This window comes from Acomys minous (assembly GCF_964271855.1).
Source record: "Acomys minous genome assembly, chromosome: 7".
NCBI classification, from domain to species: domain Eukaryota; kingdom Metazoa; phylum Chordata; class Mammalia; order Rodentia; family Muridae; genus Acomys; species Acomys minous.
Window position 1 is genome coordinate 96436794 of NC_140488.1, and position 24213 is coordinate 96461006.

The window sequence follows — 24213 nt, forward strand, 5'->3', positions numbered from 1 at the left end:
GAGTCAGTGAAAAAGAAAGCTGTGTTCTGAAGATGGAAGTCAGGCAGAACAGTTTGTTAGAAGCCAGAAGAAAGGTTTCGGGGGGGGGGGCAGGGAGTCAAAAGGAATAAATAGCAAAATCAGAGATGGGAGGGCTTGGAAGACTGAGCACTACATATTGTGTTTGAGAAAGAAGTCACCTGTGAGCTTTATTCATGTTTCTTTTATTTTCAGTGGAGCTTACAAAGCAGCAGGTTTACTTAGAGCATTTACATACAGTCCTGGTTTACTCCTGGCATCTGTATACAGTCCTGGCTTATTTATGACATTTGCACACAGGCTTAGTTTTGGTTGACCTTCTCCTCTTTCCCATCTTCTCCCCCATCCCCAATTAAAGCCTTTCACCCTCAGGTGGACTTCCCTTTCCATTTTAAGATCATTAAGACAGGTTGGGGCAGGATTGCATTGTAGAGGACTATCAGGTAAGAGCACAAACACAGGGCACAGGCCATTTTTGTGTACATGAGAGGCGTGATAGCGAAAGGAAGGGCATCGAGTGATGGCTTGGCAGAGGCCTTGGGACTCAAAGATGGGAAGGTGTAGGAAGCAAAAGTAAAGTATGTCTGAAGGGAGAGAACTGGGGAATGGGCAAATGGCTGACAGTAGATGACAGGCCATGTGGGTGGAGGAGGGACTCTGAGTCCAAGGTCTATCAGAAAAATGGCATCCGTTTGTTTCTCATAGGAAAGACCAAAGTGAAGGGAGAATGTGGAAGGTACCGATGGGTTTTAGGGGTGGGGAGAAGGGGAGCAGAGGAAGGGCCACATCAAATGGCTGGAACCTCCTTGGTGAGGTAGGAAGAAGTGAATGTGAGAGTGAAAGGTAGTCCTCAGCTGCGTTCCTGCTGAGTGTATAGAACTACTGAGTGGTAACTCTGCACAGTCAAGCTGACAAGCCCAAAGGTCTCTACAGTTGGTTGTATTCATCTAGGTGGACACATGACACATGACATGTGATAACAATGTTACCAGGGCCTGAGCACTGTATTGGCTCAATCCCCGATTCTGTATAGCTCAAGCAACCTACACCCCAAAAATGTGTGGTCATGACAACTGTAAATAGAAAAATTACAAGCAAGCCGTCCAGTCAATATGTGTTCTCTATGCAGATCCCACAGTGGACTGAAACCTGTGAGGTAACTGGTTAAAAATTGCCACCCTCCAATGTTAAATGATTCATATTTGTCAATTAGTTAGACAAATTATAAGATCCTTGAGTAATAGCTATAGCTTGATGAGCTCTAAATAAGGTCCTAAACTTTGAGAAAGAGACTTAAAGGAATAGTTTAATATTCACATTTGTTACAACGTGAATATATAAAAATATGGTAAAAATGTTTTACATTGGGACTAATTTCTGTGTTGCCTTCTGCTTTCCTGGGTTTATATACAAGTACACAAATGCTGGCTTTGAAATGGTGGTCATAGCTAGAGGGCTACTTTTCCTACTAACAAAATTTCCTTTAAAAGTACGTTGTCTTTTATTCTTTTATTACTTGATCTGTTGCATAGGGGGAAATGCTGGTGTGTGTGTGTGTGTGTGTGTGTGTGTGTGTGTGTGTGTGTGTGTGTGTGTGTGTGTTTCTGGACATTGAATCTGGGGCTTACACATGCTTGGCAGGCAATCCACTATTGAGCTATGCTGCCAGTTCCCACCCCCACCCTGTTTTCTTCTTTCTGAGTTGGAGTTTTACTAAGTTGCTGAAGCTAACCTTTGAACTTTGCTCTTGCAGCCCAGGCAGGTTTTGACATTTCGATCCTCCCATCTCAGTCTCCCAAGCAGCTGAGATACAGGCCTGTGTCACTAGACCTAAATTTGCAGCTAACAGTTTCACCATGAATTTTCCCATGTGTTGCAGGGTGAGGGGAATAGATTAAACAAACAAGAGAAGATTAAAAAAAAACAAATGAAAAGATTTGAGATGATGCTTTCACTAAAATAAAACAATTCACAAGTGAATGATAGTGGCAATAGTAAAATAACATGTGCCACATTGTAAAGTTCGTGGTGATACTTGGGAAAGGCTGAATTCAATCCCTTAAATTCTTCCTGTGTCAGGGCATTGGGAGTCATGCTTTGAGGATTCATGGTGTGCAGATGGGGATTTGAGGTTCTGGAGGGAGGGAAAATACAGTCTATTCCTTCCCCACAAACAGCAGATGGAGAAAGGGGATGGGAAAAGAATGTTCAGGGCATTGGAGCCTCACATTTACAAGCATGTTACGGTGGCTCTCCCAGAACTTTTTCCCTATCTCCCACACGACTTGCTGTATAAAAAAGAATGCCCCCAAGTTAGCAACATGAAGTAGTAAACATGGGACTTGAGACATTTTGCTGGGGCTAGAACTCCGGAAAGCTGCAGTCATTGTATGGCTTGACTAACTGAATCTGTATCCAAGTTTGCTTAGGCAGCCACTTATAAGATCCAGTTCCTCCTGAGTGGTTGGACTGAGGGTCTCACTTCTAGGCTGGTTGTTAGGCACAGGCCACCTTCATTTTTTTTTTTTCAGCTGGTCATGGTGGTGCACACTTTTATTTATTTATTTATTTATTTATTTATTTATTTATTATTAATTCATTCATATTACATCTTAATTGTTATCCCATCCCTTGTATCCTCCCGTTCTTCCCTCCCTCCCATTTTCCCCTTATTGCCCTCCCCTATGACTGTTCCTGAGGGGGATTTCCTCCCCCTGTATATGCTCATAGGGTATCAAGTCTCTTCTTGGTAACCTGCTGTCCTTCCTCTGAGTGCCACCAGGTCTCCCCCTCCAGGGGACATGGTCAAAGGTGAGGCACCAGAGTATGTGAGAAAGTCATATCCCACTCTCCACTCTACTGTGGAGAGTGTCCTGCCCATTGGCTAGATCTGGGTAGGAGTTTGAAGTTTACAGCCTGTATTGTCCTTGGCTGGTGCCTTAGTTTGAGCGGGACCCCTGAGCCCAAATCTGCCTATCATAATGTTCTGCTTGTAGGTTTCTAGGACCCTCTGGATCCTTCTACTTTGCTATCCTCTCATGCTTCTCTTATCTAGAGTCCCAATAGGATTTGTCAAAGACTTTACCAGAATAAGCCAAGAGTTGGTGCCACCACTAAAGAGTGAGTGAGCCAAACAAAAGTTGATGTTTAATCTTGAAAACGACCCTTTATCATCTTTGCATATCTTCTTACTTAAAAGCAAATCTTGGTAGGAATGTAGTTCAGTGGTAGATGCGTGGCTTAGCATATGCGAAAAGAGGAGGAAGAGGAGGAAGCGAAAAGGAGAAGGTGAAGAGAAGAAGCGGAAGGGAGGAGGAAGAGTAGGGGAGGGGAAGAACAGTTGAAGGGAGAAGCACAGGTGAGGGAGGAGACAGGGAAGGCAGGAGGAGGAAAGGAAAGGCTAGAGGAGGAGGAAAAGTGGAGGAAGACCAGTGGAAGAACACAGGAGGAGGGAGGAGAAGGAGGACGGGAGGATGAGGAAGACTGGAGAAGGAGGAGGAAAAGTATGCAGGAGGTGGAAGGTGCAGCACCAGCAAAGCCCCCACTAAAGGAGAGGAGATTACACCACCAGGAGACAAGACTCCCTGGAGACCTCACACGTAACCCAGGCAAGCCGAGGCTCCTGCTATTCTTTCCTCATTATCCTATCTCATACTTGTCCTTCTCAGGAAGTGTCTGCTGAAGCCTGGTGTGAAACTGAGCAGGACGTCAACTACTCTACCTACTCACCTACACCCCCAGGCTCCCCTGTATCTGTTTTTTGAGTGCATATAACTAAGAGTGAAAGTGCTGAGTTGTAGGCCTCAGCAGAACCTGGTAAAATCATTTCCTTTGTGGTTCTATTGGGCTCTCACTTGCACTGTGTAATGGGCCCATTTTCTTGTCTTTTCGTGCCCACACTATAGTCAATACAGTCCACACAACTTAACTTTTTGAACAACTTACATAGTACTGGTTGGCTTTTATAGCTGAAAGTGAACCCGAGGGTACTGTTGCCTTGTACCCCTTTTGAAACCATTTCTGTTCTTCCAGGGCTGGCCTGTAAACATCATTACAGCCGATCACGTGTCTCCACTCCATGAAGCATGCCTCAGAGGTCATCTCTCCTGTGCAAATGTCTTACTAAGCCACGGAGCTCAGGTATGTGAAGCTTAAATAATAGAAACAAACAACACCATAGAAGAAAGACAAGTGGCTATTTCCATCCCTTTAAATACTTTCCAGTACCTTTGATTAGTCTGCTTTGAAATGCAAAGAGTGGTACTTTGGGAGAGTATTTTGCCCATCAAGTGTATATGCTTTACCAGGAGCTGAAATACTTTATTTTTAACTAGGAAGTTGTATTAGTTACTTTCTTGTTGCTGTGATAAAACACCATGGTAAGTAGTAAGTTGTGGAAGAAAGAGTTTATTTCAGGTTATGGTTCCAGAGGAGTAAGAGTCCATGATGGTGGAGAAGCTTGATGGCAAGTGGCAGACATGGCAACAGGAGTAGGAAGCTGAGGGCTCATTTCTTCAAAAGCAAACAGGAAGCAGAGAAAGGGAATGAGACCATGAATAGTCCCCTAACTAAGGACTAGATATTTAAATACCGGAGCCTCCTCCCCATCTTCATATTCCTCTTTCTCTTCCTTCCCTGTTCTTCCTCCTCTTCCTCCTCCTCTCTTCCTCTTCCTTTTCCTTTTTCTTCTTCTTCCTCCTTCTACCTTCTACTTTATTTTACTTTTCTTCCTCCTTCCCATCCTTCTCCTTTCTCCTTCTTCTTACCTTCCTCCTCCTCTTCCTCTTCTTCTTTCTCCCTTTTTTTCTGAGATGGGGCGGGGGGGGGGGGGGGGGGAGGAGGGCTCTCTGTGTAGCCCTGGCTGTCTTGGAACTAGAACCTGGCCTCAAATTCAGAGAACCTCCTGCCTTTGCCTCCTGAGTGCTGGGTTCAAAGTCATGCACCACCACACCTGATCTATGGGAGCTGATACAAACCATCACAAAAGCTGTGCTTAGAGTCTGAAACATTTTCTTTATCATACAGCACTAATACTCATTGCTAAGTGACTGTAGAATCTCTGCTTTCATGTCTCTGGGTGGCAGGGAGTGAAATGCTGCAGAAAAGGTGAGCAGTTCAGCTAGGGAAGGCTGGGATGTCAGAGTAAGAACATTTCTGTGTAGTCTCTCATCCTTTAGCAAGCGGCTTGGACGTGTCCACAAGAGAGCAGGGATTGTAAGGGCGGTAAAAGAGGGCAGGCCTTTCTCTTGCATTGCATTTTCACTGTCATATTGGCTAAAGTAACTCATGAAGGCAAGTCTAGTTTCAAGTATTGGAAAAATAACCTCCATCTTGTGATCGGAGGGGCTGCAGAGCCATATTGTAAAGGGATGTACACTGTGGATAGAAAGAACCTATGCCAGTTTGAAAACTAACACAGAGTCATAGGATTAATAGGGATTATTGGGAGCATATACAAGTGTTTACATATTTCCAGTGGAGGAAATCAAAGGGAACTTCCTATAGGAAATGATGTCTAATCTGAAACACAATGACCTTAGAACCAGATAGCTAAATGGTGAATTAAAGGAAAGTAAGGGTTTCCATCCACAAGACACAACAAACACAAAAGTCTGGAAGTGAAATTGGGCAAAATTTATCAACCCATTTCTTAGAGCAAGAGAATAGAGAGAGTGAGAAGGTTTCTTGCCACTTAATGACAAAACCCCATACCAAAGAAACAAAAGAGGCAACTGGAATGGAAACATTAATGAAACAGTCACTCTGTGGTCCTGTGGCATTATGAGACCTCAGGAGAGGGCATCTCCTTTAACTTTGCACTGTGCATCTCCTGTACCTTACCTGGGAAAGAGAGTGTGCTGGTGAATTCAGCCTCCCCTTCATTTGACAGATGCATCCAATTATATGACAAGAAAGAAGCATCCATGCTTATTTGGGCTTGCTATCTATAGTTTGTTTGTAGCCAAAACATCATGACATGGATGGCAGCTTGTAAATTTCTGTGAGACTTCTAGCATTAGAAAAAAACTTTATAGTCTACAGTTTTGATGTCTTATTCTGTATCTGTTTACAAAGGTATTTTTTTAAACAAAGGTATTTAAGTAGTATATTGACTGACTATATACATTATTCTTTGATTCAGCCCTACCATCTTACCAAGTCTCTTGTTAATGAATGAACTGAATAAAACTTTGCTATATGTTAAGCATTTTTACACGAGAATCATCCTTTTAAATGAAAGAGGTATTTTTAAAACACAATTTCATATTACTCTGGCCACTGTCTAGGATGTACATTTAAAATAAAGATGCTAATTTGTAAGCTATGCTATGGGAATTATCACAATTAGTTTTAAAGTTCATGAGCCCAAGGAGGGCAAGGAGAAAATAGAATGTTCAGTAACAATATCACAAATGATAAGCAGGCTACCAGGATGAGACTTGATAGGCTGTGACCTTATTATGGTGGGGGAAAAGATCTCCTTCTGTCACAGACCTAGGGGAGGAGAAAAGGGTGAAAGAGGGAGGGAGGGAGAAATAGGAAGGTAAAAGTGAAGGTATAACAATTGAGATGTAATCTGAATAAATTAATAAAATTAAAAAAGGATCAAAAAACAGTATCACTGCCTTATATTTTATACTTTGTTGTTGTTTTTTTTTTTCATGATAAACTTCCAGAATTTGGAGGCTCTCATTTTATATAAAAAGCTGGTGTTTGAGGCTCAGGGAAGTTAATAGAAAAAAGATATCCTGAAAGTGGAGGGATTAAGCTTGAATTCAGTCCCTATCAGTCCCCATCTTCATCCTGGAGTTGGGTTTTCTTCACAGGTGAATGGCATGGCTATCGATTGGAGAACCCCCTTGTTTAACGCTTGCGTTAACGGCAACCAGGACTGTGTGAATCTGCTGCTGCAGCATGGAGCCACTGCCCATCCTGAGAGTGATCTGGCCTCTCCCATCCACGAGGCTGCTAAGAGAGGTAAACCCATTGGAATGTTTAGGGGTTTCCCCCAGTCCTTCAAGGAAGCTCTTGCTACTGAAATAGGAAAGAAGAAGGATATTTTAGAGCCATAGGTTTCAAAAGGTGCCTGATAGCAGGAGCATCCCTATGATGGGGCTTGCAAATGCAGGCTCTTGGGTCCTGCTCTAGCCCCTGCTTTCCCACATAGGGGCTCTGTTACACAGGAGATGGTAAATACATAGGAAACTATGGATCTTTGTGGAATACTTGATCCCATAGAAACCAAGGCCCTTTTTTGGCTAGCCCATATATAATTGTATGAAAGCAGTAGGATTTGACTTATTTTGCTTAATATGGTGCTCTCCAATTCCATTCATTTTCATACAAACAGTATAATCTCATTCTTTTTTGTGGCAGAATATATATATATATATATATTCCATTCAGCTCTGAACGCTGATGAAAACAACTCAAGGGAGAAAAGGTTTATTTTAGCTTACAGTTCTAAGCTTTGACTAGACTGGGCCTTGTTCCCATGGCATTTGATAGTTTCTAGGACTTGCCTGTGTTCACTGTGGCCTATTCCTTCCAGTCTTTACAGGCTGTGAGCTTCCTTCCCCGTCCTGTTACACATTCCATGTCATTCTTCAGGACCATCTTTAGCCCTGTTTCTGCACGGCTTTTCCAAGATCAGACTAGTTCCAAGCACACACTTGATGAAGGTGAATGGCTGCTGAGTGCTTTTTGTGGCTACTGAGTGCAGGTGCCATTCCACCAGCAGCTGCAGATGACATTTTATTCACGGTTGGAGTCGGCTCTTTGGCTAACTCTTTTGTTTTGTGAACCAAGGCAAAAGCCCGATTCTCCTCTTCATGGGAGGAAGATGAATGGGCTAGCATGTCCAATGGGGAACGGACTTAATGGATTTGGAACAGGCATTTACTGTGAGGCTAGTGTTTGAAATTATTCTCCACTCTAAGTAAAAGAATATGGCTTTTGATTGCTGGATATGTTAGAGGATACATTTAAACACACAAAAACTAGAACTTGTTGTGTAACAAGTTTATGCTATAACCATTTTCTTCTTTGTGGGGGGCCTGTAGGGCATGTGAAGTGTATCGAGACCCTTGCAGCTCATGGGGCCAATATTGACTACAACATCAGCCACCTGGGCACTCCTCTGTATGTGGCTTGCAAATACCAGCAGATAGCCTGTGCCAGGAAGCTTCTGGAGTCAGGTAAGGCAAAAGAGCAAAACAAAATATGGTGTGAAAATGAAGAGTACATTAGAGGAATCTTAAAGATCCTTTTGTTATACTAGAGGAAAGAGTGGGGGCAAGGAGGCTGAGCAGGGCCACGCTGCTCTGATGGGAAGCTGTTCTACACCATCCACATTTCAGGTCTCTCACTTCCCACTAGCTCGACAAGGAAGAAGATGAGGATGCCGTCCATACCTTTTTTTTTTTTTCCCAGGGTGGTCCTCATTTATCGCTAGCATTTTCTCCCTTCCTTCTGCTTCTCTTTAGCTGGACAATCTTATGATTCAGTTCTGCAAAGCTTGCAAAGCTGCTGGATTTGCAACTTTTGCAGAGTTTGCCTATTTGGAACCATCTTCCATAGTTCTTTCTGATTAGGAAATTAGTCCGCCTTAACCTTTTTTTTTTTTCCCCTTGAAGAGATTTCTTTTCATCTCTCTATGGTTGTCTAGTCTCCTTATCAACACTGGGAACACTACTGCAACTTTGTAATTATCTGAATTTTTGTCCTCCTTTAAGACTCCAGGAGTCTCCCTTACACTGACTATTTTCATGTTCCCTATTTCTTTTCAGTTCTTTTTTTTTCATTAATTAATTTATTTGTTCATTTTACATCCCAATCGCAACCCCACTCCCTCCACCCCTTCCATTCCCACCCTCCCATCCACTCCCCCGTACCTGCTTCCTCAACTGCTTTCCCCAGGTACCAGCCCACCCTGGCACCTCAGGTCACATCAGGACTAAGTGCCTCTTCTTTCACTGAAGCAAGACAAGGCAGCCCTGCTAGGGAAACGGGATCCAGATGGAGACAACAGAGTCCAAGTCAGACGTAGCCTCTACTCCAATTGTTAGGGGACCCACTTAAGGACCAAGCAGCCCATCAGCTTCATATGTGTAGGGGGCCTAGATCCAGTCCATGCGTGCTCTTTGGTTGGTGATTGAATGTCTGTGAGCCACCAGGGGCCCAGGTTAGTTGACCACGTACATCTTCTTGTGGTGGTTTTGACCCCTCTGGCTCCCATTGGTAGCAGTTCTTAGTCACCAATTCTCTCTGCCGCTCTCTCTCTTTTCTATTACTTTAAGTAGATTTTTAAGCTTCAAGACATTTGAAGCTCTTATCCAGGACATGGCCATATTTGGCACCTCTCACAAAGTAAAAATACTATTTAAAAATAGGTCAATTAACACATGTTGAATGGCCATGGATGTTTGTGGAGAAAATCTGCAGCTCAGGTAAAAGTACAAGCCTGTATATAAGTCAGTGAACACCAGGCTTGGAGCAGGGGGAGTCATTTATTTAGAAAATGGAGGTAGAATTGGGTAAGGATGGTTGCAGAAATCCACCTCACTCCTAAAGGGAATTTGCCAGCCTTTATGTGGTAACAGGATCCATTGTTCCAACTTAAGAAAAAAAAAAAAGCCTCCCTGACTTGGTTGTGTTTACTGATCCAGCTCACACAGTCTCAAGTCTCATGGCTTTAAATGCAGTGATAGCTGCTTAGTATATGAATCTGGCTTCATGATGTATGTATGGTTTTGAAATCTAGCCTCATGCTTGGTCTGAAGTAATACTTACACTGTATTAAAAATGAATTTCCAGTATTTATGCCACTCAGATTTTTCTTGATTGTGTCACGCCCATATATAATATCCTGTGGTGAATTATTAACTCCATGTGCTTCATGGCTCACATTGTATGTTCAGTCACATTGTCAAATCAATTTTCCTTCTATTATATTTGTGTGAAAGTGTGCATGCTCATGTGGGGAAGGGGATTGCACATGTGTGTTCAGGTATATGTGTGTGCACGTGCACATGCTCGTGGAGGCCAGAGGTCAGCCTTAGATGTTGCTCCCCAGGAGACATCCAGATTGATGTTTGGAGCACTATATCTCACTGGGACTCACTGCATGCTGGAATTACAAGGATGTGCTACCACATTCATGTTTTTCTCTGGGTGCTGGAGATTGAGCACAGATTCTCACACTTGCATGACAAACACTTTGCCAACAGAGCTGTGTGTCCAGTGCTCGGTTTTCTTATTATATTAAGTCATATAAAAGAAAATCAGTTTCCAATTTCACAAAATGATGTTCATCAGTATTCCTCATAGTTAAAGTCTTTTGAGAAGGGGGTTGCCTAGACACTGCTCTTTGACCTCCTTTGTTCTTGTGACTACTTAGGAGCATCTGTGAATCAAGGCAAAGGTTTGGATTCTCCTCTTCATGTGGTGGCCAGGATGTCCAATGGGGATATGGTGCATCTGCTCATGGACTTCGGAGCAAATGCTCATGCTAAGGACGCTGAAGGCAAACGTCCCGTAGAGCTGGTGCCTCCAGAGAGTCCTGTGATCCAGATCTTCTTGCAGAGAGAAGGTGCCTCTCCTTTGTCCAAATCGAAGCCCTAACCCATAGGGACTCCTTTGATCTCTAGCTTGAGCCTGGTACTTTACTAAGTTCTGACTTCCAATCCTATAAAAGGTCACTCTCTGCCATCACCAGGCATTGAGAATCTGAGAGAATTCAGCAAGGCACATTATTGCTTATGAATTAAATAGCCTTTTGTCGTTTGATATGTTGAAGTCCAGCTGTTAGGCCAGTTTTTAAAAAACATTTGATATTAAAGTTAACTGAAGTGTGCTTTAGAGCAGTGAGTCCCAACCTTCCCAATGCTGTGAGCCTATAGTACAGTTCCTCCTGTTGTAGTGACACCCAACCATAACATTATTTTCATTGCTACTTTATAACTGTAATTTTGCTACTGTTAGGAGTTGTAAATATCTGTGTTTTCCAATGGTCTGAGGTGACCCCTGTGAAAAGGTCATTTGATAAGGGGTTGCAACCCACAGGTTGAGAAATGCTGCTTTAGTGTGCTTTAGCAGAAGCCTCCTATGTATTGTCTGATTTCCCCAATATGTCTAAATTGCCAAGCCACAAGAAATTGACTACTGGGATGAAGATGCAGCTAACTGAGAGTTTAGGGTATTTGCTTAATGAGTCACACCAATCAAGGTACATTTCCTCCTCCATAAATAAGAACTCACACTGCTCACCCAAATAACGAAACAGTGCTTTGTACAGGGGAAGGGCTGTTTCTTATAGCAAAGATCCTTTCAGGTTGAGAGGATGCCTGACTGCATTCTTTGTTCTTGGAGACAATTTGGGACCTGCCTTCTCACCAGGGTGTTGACTGTGCTTTGCTTTTGGACTATGGGACTTTGAAGCAGGCCTTCCTACCTCAAGGACTCTGATGTCAAATAGGCTGCTTTTTTTCTACACACACACACACACACACACACACACACACAGAGAGAGAGAGAGAGAGAGAGAGAGAGAGAGAGAGAGAGAGAGAGAGAGAGAGAGGCTGAGAAGTAGGGCTGGCTCTAGGTAGAATGCTAAAGTGGGCCAAGGGCTTCCTCCTGCTCCCACTGCCCCAGGGCAATTGCCCAGCTTGAAGTTGCCTGTACTCCTTAGCGTTGCAGGGCAGGCTAAGAAAGACTGGTGTAGGCAGAAGGAATCAACTAGAGACAGCTTTCCATTTAATTGGGATAACCACTGGGAATCCCTGCCTGTATTTTGATGATTTCTTGTTTTGAAAAAATTCTATGTATATCTACAGAGCTGCTTTCTCTTATAGTTCTTCAAGGCCCACAGGGATGTTTTAATTCTTATTAAAAGAGAAGAAAGAGGAATAAAACCTAACCAAAATTATATTCATCTTTATATACAAGTTTTCTTATTTTTTATTGGGAATGTGATACGCAGAGGCAGCTGTGTCTCAAGGTCCATTAAAGTCACATTGTGGGATGAATATATCTTTCTTCTTCATGTAATCTTGTAAGATTTTCGGCTTGTCTTTGCTGTTATTTTATTTTTTATTTCTTTTTTTGGGGGGGGGTAGTGCCTCTGTGTATAGTCTTTGCTGGCCTAGAACTTGGTGTTGAGTTCAGGGTAGAAGCTAAGGAAACTCACTTTAGATATAGAAGCTTAAAATGAAAGCTTTACTTTATGAGCTCAGGGAGATTGCTAGTTTGGGATCTGAACTGTGTCCTTGAAGGGACATTGTACAGCAATTTTCAAGGATGGGAACATGAAGGGGAGGCTGTAGCATTGTCTAATTGTATTTTGACTAGGGTGAGCAAGGGAGTTTCCATCAGTCAGGATATGAGTAGGTCTCTGGACCTGGGAACATGAATTTGTTTGACCCTGCCTGCAAGATGGAGAAGTTGTTCCTTGAGCCCTGCTGAGGATGAGGGTAGCAGCAATAGTAAGGAGGGAATCCATGGGAAGGAAGGGAATTTGGAGGCTATATTAACAACGTAGCAATTTTAATCTTAACATTATGGGCCAACTCTGGTTTTTCCTGTAACTAGAGAGAATGTAGAGTAGGGGCCTTCCAGGAGAAGGAGGCAGCATGGAGATGCTCTAGGCCCTTTATCCCTATGATTAAGTACAGTCTGAAGACAAAATGATAGTATTTAGAATAAGTTTCTTTTGCTTGTTCCCAACACTCATTGATCAGGCTAGCCTTGAACTCACAGAGATCCCCTGCCTCTGCATGACTGTTGGGATAAAAGGTGTGTGCCACAATGCTTGGTTTGGAGTTTTTTCTTTTGGGGGGGGGAATTCTTTCCCCAAAGCTGTTGTTAGAGACCTAGGTTATCCTTAATTTCTTTATTTCACATGTAACATGTTGACAGTAAGGCTAATGAGTCTACTGGTTTAGGAGTGTAGCTTGCTGGAAGAGCACGTGCTTGCTAGAACGAAATGCTCTAGGTTCTATCCTAAGGAAACCCAGGAAACTATAATTTGCCACTGAAGAAAATCATCTGTTTTGCCTTTAGGAGTCACTTTTAGGATTCTGGCTAGGCCACTTCTTAGCAGGCCAATAGCCTACCAGAAATAGCCCCAGGCAAGCGCAAAAAGTTAGACCTAAAGATATAACACATCAGTTTTTGCATCTGTTTCCTTGATGAGTCAGCTTACCTGAGGCTTTGTCCTCAGAGAGGCAACTTAATTAAATTGCTGTCTTCCTTCAAGGGTATGGAAACTGTGGAGTATTGGCTGAAACTTAACTGTGCTCTGAGTTGGGTGTGGCACAGAGGTTAGGAAAGGTAGAGATTGTCCTTTGGAAGCTAAGGGAGAGGATTTCAAGAATATTATCCTTTCTTCTTGGGTCTGGGATCTAAAATAGTGTTTTCTCATGGCTCAGATTAAAAGCATAAAATGCCTCCTAACAAACTTGCTCTGAAGTCGTCTTCTTCCCTGAACTCTATGAGGGCCTCCCACAGTTGCCCCTGACGGTGCATCTGGCACACATGCATGATTGGTTAGTCACATCCTCCAACACTCCTTCGTGAAGTTAGGTTAACTTCCATTTCTCCTGAAGTGTATGATGTGAAGTTTGTGGGTCTGTGCCTTGAACATAATCTGCAAGGTACCCTAACTTCCAACCAGTTCTGCAAAGTGCTAATAGGGCCCAGGCTAGAGCTTATACACATTCCTCTGGCTATGCTTGTCTTCACTACTTGTTCTCCACCACCTGAGAGACCTGTAACTAAGTTTACCTGTAGCTTGTGGTGAAGCTACAGGACAGTAGAGGCCACAATTGCAGGCTCAAGGTAGACTTCACAATCAGATGACCTGAGGCCCATGCTTTAACAAAATCCAGATGCACAGGTACAAAACAATAATTGAAGCAGTGTCTCTCGGGTGGGACACAGCATCATGTAGTTTAAACTTCTCCAACGCCAGCCAAATGTAAATCACACCTTGGATTGAGGGCTTCTGTTTTATGGAATTATTATGGGTAAACAGATTTTTTAAAGACCAAAACTAGAATTTCCATTTTAATTTGGTCAAGGAGTGGGCTTGGGGGTAGGTGACTACACCTTGCCTTTTCTACTGTAATAGGAATTTTAACCTCAGTACCATTGACAGTTGAAGCCAGGAACTGTGCTGTACACAGATGTTAACAAGTAACGCTAGCACTTTTTTTTTCGGTAATGTTATTAAAAAAGTGTCTCAAGATGTTGACAATTGTCCTCCAGAGAGAAAATACCTTTTTCCTTTCCCCCTACTCAGCCTGTTGAAAACCATCCTAAAATGTAAACTCTCCAGTGTTCCCTGTCCAAGTTTATGCTAGTTCATTTTTCACCCATGAGTTAAAGTTTTGGGGATAGCTTAGAATATAAATAGAAAAATAAACACAACTTAATAACATGAACTAATGAGTCACTGGGAGCTTAGTATATTTGAATATCTTTAAATTGCTAAAATTATAACATAAACATGCTTGCATCTAGAAATATGATTTATTTTTAAGGTAAAAACCAATGAAATGTGAACTTTATTTTTTATGGTTAGAATTTTTGTAAGTCTATTTAGTTCCCAAGTTAGTTTTCTTAAACTTCTGTTAGTGAGGCTAACTTTTAAGTATCTTTCACTCTGCCCTAAATTAAAATCCAGTGAGGAATGGAGAAGGCTAAGCAGTTGACTTCTGCTATTGCAGAGGATTGAGGTTCTGTTCCTAGACCCCACATCTGGCAGCTTACAATGATCTGAAACATAGGTGATCCTATGTTCTCTTCTGGCCTCCGTGGGTAACTTCATGTATGTGCTCATACTATCGTGTATATATGTACCTATAGATAAAAATTTAAAAAAAAACTGAAAACATCAAATGATTTTACTTCAGGTAAATGGAGGAAAAGAGAGAACACGGCCACAAATAGCAAATAATTTAAAAAGAGACCATGGACTTAAAAGAGAGAGCGAGGAGAGCTATATGGGAATGTTTGGAGTGAAGGGGGAGTTGATGTAACTATACTATAATTAAGGAAGTAAAGACAACAACCACAAGGGGACATGCTCTTAAGTGTATAGTATTTCTTTATAAGAATGTTATATGTTGCATGATAAAGCAGTCCTAGATGAGCAAAAATGTGACTTATCCCGTGCTCTTCCTCCAGGACCTCTGTCTTTGATGCAATTGTGCCGCCTGAGAATCCGGAAATGCTTTGGCATTCGGGAGCATCATAAGATTTCTGGACTCCTCCTCCCGGAAGACCTGAAGCGCTTCCTTTTACACATTTAAGTGTGTAGAGGGGGGATCCGCAAACAACTGAAAATGTTGTTGAAACTTCTGCCACTGGAGTTTCAAATAAACAGGTTTATAAAACTCAACTAATGTTTTCTTTTTAATTTTTTTCAGTAAGACTCCTATTTTTAATATGAGCACACTGGTTACATTACATTATTGGGTAGAGAATGTAAAGACTGCTTGTCCTCTGCTTAAACATGACTGTCTACAAATAGCTATTTGGTTTGAACATGTCCTACATGCCAATCACTAAGCAAGGAACACTTTATACATCATCTAATTGAGCCTTCACAGCAAACTGCCCAGGTGGGTACTATTTATTACCTTTGCCAGGTAATACACTAAAGCTCAGACTGATCAATATATCCAATTACCCAGATCACAGACAGAGTAGCCAGATCCAAACGTAAATCGTCTGTTGTTAACCTGGTCAGTTTCCGCCAAGACAGAATCTTCTGTTATTATGGTCCTGGCTCCATCTCTATGACATGGAAAGGGAGACAAAGAAGGGCAATGTTCTTTGTTTGTATCTATGCTATTAACCTTTTCCTACTTTATGACACTATTGTGGCTGCATTAGCTGCAGAAGCAAGTTCTTTCCACCCCAAATCTCATAGGCATCTTAAGCATATTCTAGAATCCTGCTGGACAATATAGTAGCTGCTGTTTAGGGCTTTCAACTGTGGGTAGTTTTTTCCTTACCCTCTCTCCTCTCATATTCAGATACTGACAATGACTGAAGACCTTATTAGTTGTCGTTACTAAGGAGATCTGTACTACTGGGAATTCTCAATTGTGCATGATTGGGCATCGAGCTGGTTAGAGGCCAGGGTTCTCCTAACCATCATACACTTACAGGATAGCCTCTAACTCACAACACAATATTATCCAGGTCAACATGCGAATGGTGCCTAGGTTGAGAAACCCTGAAGTACAGCTATATGACAAATTAAAACAAAGCAAAACAGAAGCAATTAAATCGAATAAAATGAAAGCTTCAGCTCCGTGTCAAGTGTTTATAACCGCTCAGGTAGAGTAGTCCCCATATTGTATGACCCTGATGTAACTGCAGAAACTTCTATTGGACAGTTAACACATTTTAACTTAACGAATTTTAACTTTTTAGTTTCAGCTTTATGAGAAACCTAAGATGCAGTTTAGTGTGGCTGGTTCTAAGTTCTCTCTCTGAGATATGAATTTGAGGTTCCATTATATCATTATACAGAAAAAAATATTGTAACCATTTAAGGAAAATCATTACCTATGTGACTACCTATGGCCTATGTGATCCTGAAAGATATATCAATACATTTTTTTAATTTTTATTTTTATTTTGGTGATCCTTAAATTAATTCGCTGTATGAAAAAGCCTAGAATCCTCTTCTAAAATTCCCACCAAATTCTTCCAGAAGATGGCGCTCTTGCCACATACTTGCTTAAGCAAAAGCCTTGCTAGTCATAAATGACCAGTCACAAAATGGTTTACAACAGAGTCTCTGGAAATTTCCATTTGGGAATGAAAAACTTTGTGGCGATAGATTCTACTGACAACGGTTTCTTTCTCTGGTGCTATAGCACATATAGTTCTAGTATGAACAAAGGCCTTCCCCTTCCCCGGTTTATCTGTTTCTTAAACTATCTTTACTCTCACTATTTAGAATTTATAGATGGCTAACGAGCAGAAACATTCCTGCACCTTGCTAGTTTGTTCCATTCCATTCAGCCACTGAGCTTGTTTTTTAGTGAGTGCCTTTGTCTGTGTCAGGCACTATTCTAGACACTAAGGAGGCAAGAGTTAGGGAAACAGGCATATTCTAACAACAGATACTGTTTCCTGGCTTTTACATTCTAGTCAGAGTCTTTTGCCAAGGGGAAGGAGCTGTGAGCACTTTTTGCCAGTGTTTTCTTTCCGAAAACATCAGTTTAGGGCTGGGAAATTGGCCCACAAAGGGCAAGCATGACAACCCAAGTCCCTGTGATGATCTCCAGAACCCATGTAAAACTTGGGCGTGGTGGCCAACACTTTCCATTCTCGTGCCAGCAGGGATAAAGGCAATCTAGCTGAAATGGCCAGCTGCAGGCAGGTTCAGAAGAGACCCTGCCTCAAAGGGAACAAAAGGAGGAGAGCAATTAAAGAAGGCACTTAAGTGTCAACCTATAGCCTGCACACTTAAGGGCACAAATCTGCATACACATATAAACATATACACGTGAACACTGTACACACACACACACACACACACACACACACACACACACACACACACACTATCCGTTAAGTAATGGCCTGATGTTTCATATAAAATGTCTCAGACAAACCCTTTCTATGGTAATCCAAAACTGTAATGGAATTACTAGAAATTTTTTAAGTGTTACAGGCAATTAAGCAATTCACAAATCCATATAAGAAATAGTCATCTTTTCAAAAATTCCAACACCAAGTCTCTTGTTGCCATTTAGGGAAATGTTGAGATGCATCACTTGGTTATATTCAGAAAGAAGACTCCTTTAAAAGATCCACTTTTATGAGTGTGGGTGTGATTGTGTTTCCCAGTGGTATACACCTTTGATTACCTGATGCAATGTGACCAATTACATCACTAAAGCTGTATAAATGACAAACACTGCTCCACTGCCCCCAGATTGTCCACTTGACATAAACTGAAGTCACCTGAGAGGAGAGAACCTCAACTGAGAAAATTCCTCCATAAGAGCAGGCTGCAGGCAAGCCTGTAGGGCATTTTCCTGATTGATGATTGACACGGGAGGGCCCAGTTCACTGTGTGTGGGGTGGGGTGGGGTTCCACCTCTGGCTTAGTGATCTTCAGTTCTATAAGACAACAGCAGACTATGGTGAGGAAGCTAGTACGTAGCACTCCTCCATGGTCTATTCATTTGCTCCTGCCTCCAGCTTCTTCTCCTGTTTAAGCTCCTTCCCTGACTACCTTTGATGACTTGTGATATGGAAATAGCAAAATAAACTAATTCCTCCCCAAGTTACTTTTTCTCATGTGCTTCATCATAGCACTAAAAACCTTAAGATTCTACGCACTTACAGGAATGATGGGTCTTTTATGGATGGATCATGATGCCATCTTTTAAAGCTAGTAAGCATTTTATCTGTTTTTGGATCACAACCAACATATTACATAGACTAATGTATTGCTGCTTTACAACATTTTTCTTGTTTTGGTTCACTAGGTGTACATGGCTAGCATAATTCATGTTATGATGAATGAAGAAAGCAAGAGAAAAGGACTGGGAAAGGATGGCTTTTTAATTCTAGCTTTGGCTGTCATGTCTGTACTCTGTGTACCAGTCTGGAGTGGTCAGTCAATAAACAGACACTAAGGATTCAGAAACAAGGAACTGAAATATGCTCAGCTGTCTGCTCTGGGCACAGGGTATGGCTTTACAACATGATTTAAAAGCCAGCCTTTGGGTTTCAAAATAAGATCCGGTCTGATCACATGTACCTAAATAGCTCCTATTTCTCAGGATCACAGAAAGATAGGCATGTATTAGTGACTTATATTAACCTTAAAACTTTTATCCCCACTCAACAGATAGGGGTACAGAAGGGTTAAGGGAATTCTAAAATGTCCCAGTTAGAAAGTAGGAAAGCCAAGGTTCAACTCAGAAACCAAATCTCTTACTAATCACATGCTTTTTCATGTCTTTTGTTTATTCCAATTCGGAGATCTGCTCCATGGGTCCTAAACAGCCTTCCCAGGTTCCTAATGGCCTTTGGAGCATGGATTGGGAAGCAGGTCTGTAAGTCACAGGTCTCACTATGAAACTGAGAGGCAATGTTATATTTAGATCTCAAATCGCATGCCTCAGCCTGAGAGACCCCTACACTTGGTAACTCTTGGGACAAGTCAGCCTTGTCCTTCCAGTGAGTCAGGTAAATTTAGTACAGCACCATCTTAGAAGGTCTAATTGCAAAATAACTTTTTTTTAAAATAAAGAGCCAAGAATATTGTGGACTGACCTTCTCAGTGACAAAATCATTCCTTGTCATGGGGTAGGGTGACAGTGACTACCTACACTTTGGACAACAATGACTATTCATTTTCTACTCCTGAGTTTGTTGTTTTCTTCCCAGCTTTAATAGTTTTAGACTGTTACACAATAGTCACACATGTATTGGATTAATGCAACAATAATTGCTTGCATCATCATTTCTATTGGTCAAAATTTCATATGTAGACAGCTAGATTCTCTGGTTAGGGTCTTTATGGGACTGAAACCATAGTGCATTACTTCTTTCATCTCTGACCCAATACCTGAGAAGAAGCAACTTCAGGGAGGGAAGTTTGATTTTGGATTATTGTTTAAGGGGAAATAGTCCATCCCAGAGAGAAGCTTTCAGCAAAGGTACAAGCATCTCAGTGGATCATGGACCAGAGGAAAAGGAACACCAACACCGACCTTGTCCTGTTTTCTTTTTTATTCAGCCAGGCTATAGGATGGATGGTGCCCCCAGGCAGGGCTCTTCTTTTTCCTCTCACTAGTTCCTCTCTGGAAACCCCTCTGTAGACACACCCAAAAGTGTGTAACACTAATGTCTGAGGCATTTCTTAATCCAATTCATTTGGCAGTCAGAATTAATCATGACACATGTATTTGCCTGTACATTTTTAAACTTTTATTTCTTTGTTCAGTTAACATTCTGATTGCAGCCTCCTCCCTCCTTTCCTCCCTGTCCCGCCCTCCCACCTTCCTCACCTTCGCCCCCTCTCTTTCTTCTCAAAAAAGGGGAGCCCCCTCCCACTTACCCATCCCAGCACATCAGGTCATATCAGGACTAAGCACATCCTCTTCCACTGAGCCCAGACAAGGCAGCCTAGGTAGGGGAAAGTGACCAACAAGGAGGCAACAGAGTCCAAGTCAGAGACAACCACACTCCAGTTGCTGGGGGAGCCACATGAAGACCAAGCTGCCTATCAGTTACATATATGTAGGGGAGCTAGGTCCAGTCCATGTACGCTCTTTGGTTGGTACTTCAGTCCCTGTGAGCCCCCATGGGCCTAGGTTAGTTGACTTTATTGGTCTTGGGAGTTCTTGTCCCCATGGGGTCCCTCTATACTCACCCCACCTCCGACTCTTTCACAAGACTCCCTGATCTCAGAGCTCAGCCTAATGTTTGGCTGTGCGTCTCAGCATCTGTTTCAATCTGCTGCTGGGTGGAGCCTCTCAGAGGACAGCTATGCTAGGCTGTGAGGCATTTCTTAATCCAATTAATTTGGCAGTCAGAATTAATCATGGCATGTATTTGCCTGAGCAATTTTTTAACTTGGGATTCATGGGTCTTTTTCTTTTTTCTTTTTTATGAGCTCATGCTTATTGGCAGAAACCAGTTCCTTGTAGTTGTAGGAGTGTGGCCCCTGCTTTCCTGGCTGTTAGTCAGAGGATGTTTTCAGCATTTAGAGACTACTGAGTTCCTTGCTATGTATTTGAAGGTCCTAGCATAAAGGTTTATTTCCTGTCAGGCCAAGAGGAACATATCTCTCCAACTTCCTGTTCTGTGAACATCTGGAAAATACCGAGTGCTTCTAAATTGATTGGTTAGGTCAAGCCTATCTGGCTAATATCCTGACTTTAAGGTCAGGAGCTTTGGAGGCATTTTAGAATGCCTCCAGCTGGTCATACCTGCTGATGGCTATTAACCACCAAGTTTGTGTTGATTTTCCTGAAGTATAATGATGGTTACTCTTGTTCTTTCATCAAACATGTATATAGCAGTTAATATATGTTGGGCCTGGAGCAAAGACTTTCACAAATGTTGCCTCATATAATCATTATAATACTTTATGATATAAAATGGAGTTATATTCATATTATAGCAAGAAAAACTGAAGTACAGAAAGGTCAACTCACTTTGGGGACATCTCCACAAGAACAAAGCCACTTATATGGCTGCTTAGGAAGTCAAGTGTCATGGTGGGCACCACTGTCTCTTATGTTGGCTTATATGACTCTTCTGTATGTCTATGTAAGGCAATTGCACCAGATAGATGTTTAATAAGAGAGTCATTAGAGTTTATGGAGCCCCAAAGTGAAGTTGTATGATTTGTTTACAAAAGGCAATTGAGTTTTCTGCATTTAAATTTTCTGCAAGTCCACCTCCTAGTCTACCTTGGGGCCAATTTTCTCAGGACAGAGTTCATTTGTTCCTTGCTTCTCTTGATCTTCTTTTTTATTGGCAATCTCTCTTTCATATCCAGGAAAGGGAAGTTTGGAGAGGGACACAACATCCCATTTGTAAAGGCACATACTTGCCTGCCTGGTTCCATGATGTCACAATCGCAGTAATTTATTGCTACTCATTATGGTGTGGGCTATGATCACAGGACATCAGTCTTATCAGACAGTGTAGCAGCCAGCTTCCCAATGCACACCATCAGACGCAGCAGAAAGAGGCCTTTGTTGTATTCTATGCCTTCAAAGTGTTTAAAATAAGACCGAGGAGAGTTAATACCAGATTTGGCTTCTGTTGGATGCATCTTGATAATGGACATGACAAAAGGCCTAGTCACTGTTTTCTCAGTACAGAAAAGAGAGTTCAACCTTCATGTTGTAGCCTTCATGATGTGAGAAAGGACAAGAATGTTCTATGGCCTAATACACAATCCAAGACCTTTAGACTCCTTCAAGTATATAAATACTCACTGATTTGACAAGATTGATTTTTTTACCCTTTCCTTTGCAAAATCCATTGTGAGACCAAAGCACTGAAATTGATTTCCACTCACTTCCTTCCACACCCAAGGCCTCTTTTCTTACTCCTGGTGAAATGAGGTTTTCCAACTTTCCATGCCCTTTTGAAAAGCATGTCTCTTTTTTCTTTCCTTCCTTCCTTCCTTCCTTCCTTCCTTCCTTCCTTTCTTTTTGAGTACAGTGAAATCAGACTGTTCCATAGGCTTGTATAGAAATTTTAATGTGATATTCTAGGTGTATAAACTTCACAGGCTTAGGAAGATAGCTCTATTGTATCATACTTGGAAGCCCAAGCTTTCCTACTGTAAAGCCAAGCCATGGCCATAAAGACTGGGGATACTATCCCATTCATTTTCATTCAGTGCACAGTTTGTACATTTTACTTAAATACGAATGCACTTGGGAAAGCCACCAGCAGAAATGTATTCCTCTGCATTGCATTGTACAGGATCAAATGTAGTGGGCTGCGTTTTGCTTTTCAGGATAAACACATGAAATGTTTTCCTTCCTTTAGTTCCCTGAAATGAATTTAGCTTGTCATGAACCACCATCAATCTGGCTGGAAATTCAAACTCACTCTCAACATAGATGCTAGTAAAAGATTTAGCAGACCTGTTAAGGTCCGTACACTGCCTAGAGTATTGTAAGAAAGATACTCTGATCATTTATGAGGCTTCTTTTCCACCCTCCTGTGGCTCCTTGGAGACAAGAAACAGGCAGCCATGCAACTCAGGAGTTGGGAGCCCTACTGCCTGAGACCTAGCCTTTCTATAGAGAACTTGTAGCAGCTCCCTTTTAATCCCATGTTATATCACCAAGCCTCTGTGTGGGAAGATGGCATGAAACCAAAAAACACGTAAAGCCAAAGGTTTCTTTCATTTGGGGAGAATTAATGTCTTGCCTTGTTATTGTTCTCTCCCTTTCAGGTCCGGGGAAAGGAACACAGTTCCATTAGTGAATTGTGGGCACCCTACCCAAGAAAGTGGGCACTCAGCCCAGACTGTGTCTGCCTTTAGGGAGCCACAGACACAGCTCTCCAATGGCAATGTTTTGGAACCCAGAGAAGTACAAGTTTAGGTGGTACCCATTTTCTCAATTATACAGGCTAAGGGGTATGTGGTGGTGGCTTTGTGTGTGTGTCTGTGGCGGAGGTGGGGGGGGGGAGGCAGGTGTGTGTTAAGAGATAGAAAAGATAGAAAGTCTTCCCAAAGTAGAAAAATTGACTTTCTAATAGAAATGTGGTAGGATTGTTAGTGTGTGGGATACCCTCATAGGAGGGTGGTGGTTGTGTTTATTTTCCAACCACACTCATTGCTCAGGTGCAGGCATGCCATAGGTGGAGGACTGGGGAAATGGAGTAAATCAGAAGTCAAGGCTGCTCTGTAATAAGCCTTAGAACTGGTCTATCAGAAGTCTCACGGGCCTCAGTGACTCAAAGGACCATCAGTTTGTGAGGTAGAAGCAAGGCTGATGGTCAGTGAGCATCTTAAAATCCACATTTGAAGGGTAGTTTGGTAATTGGAGAGAGCCTCCAGGAGAGAGTGAGTAGATTGGGTGAAAAAGAGCAGAAGATTGATGGAACTGGAGTCTTCAAGGACAGAGAAACTAAGCTGCAGTCTGAATTGTCTTCTCACGAATGGAAAAGTTGCCCACAGCAACGAAAAACCATAAACGACTAGGAGGAAGACGGGAAGCAAGGTCTAAAAAGCACATATTTCTTGAGGACAACAGGAAAGCCGAGAAGTGACAGGGTAAATTAAAAAAAAGTTAGGCCTCTCAGAGAGGAGGGAGAAATGATGTCAAACAGAGTTTAGAAAAAAAAATAGTTGCTTACCAGAACAGCTCTTTCTTGCCTTCCATTGTGTTTTAGCTATTTCTCAGCTTGTTTCCCAAATTGGCCTTGAACTCACTTGTAACCCACACTGACCTCAAGCTCATGACAATTCTGCCTCAGTGCTGAAATTACAGCTTAATGTAAATTTACCTTAGGCAAATTTACCTTAAAGTAAAGCAAATTTCAAGCCCCACTCCTGGATTTCTGTTCTTATAATTAAAATTTTACTGAAAGCCAGCTATGTCTTTTGTGCATGCGTACATATTCTATGGGTATCTCCGCACTATGGCAACATGTGTTTGACAGAGACTACACGAACTG

General features: G+C 42.0%; 1 protein-coding gene across 3 annotated transcripts in view; it reads left to right on the top strand.

Annotated features, from left to right (window-relative positions):
• The window catches only part of ASB9 (ankyrin repeat and SOCS box containing 9), a 38998-nt gene extending 23580 nt beyond the window's left edge, over window positions 1-15418 (top strand). For 2 of the 3 annotated variants that reach the window (XM_084788889.1, XM_084788888.1), the window contains exons 4-8: window positions 4051-4158; window positions 6846-6996; window positions 8082-8216; window positions 10418-10609; window positions 15205-15418. In XM_084788889.1, the coding sequence (XP_084645015.1) occupies window positions 4051-4158; window positions 6846-6996; window positions 8082-8216; window positions 10418-10609; window positions 15205-15329 (711 nt within the window). In that variant the 3' untranslated portion in view covers window positions 15330-15418. Of the gene's footprint in view, window positions 1-3210; window positions 3307-4050; window positions 4159-6845; window positions 6997-8081; window positions 8217-10417; window positions 10610-15204 lie in introns of those variants that run through there. The other variant, XM_084788890.1, reaches the window with a different exon arrangement.
• The last annotated feature ends 8795 nt before the right edge of the window (window positions 15419-24213 follow it).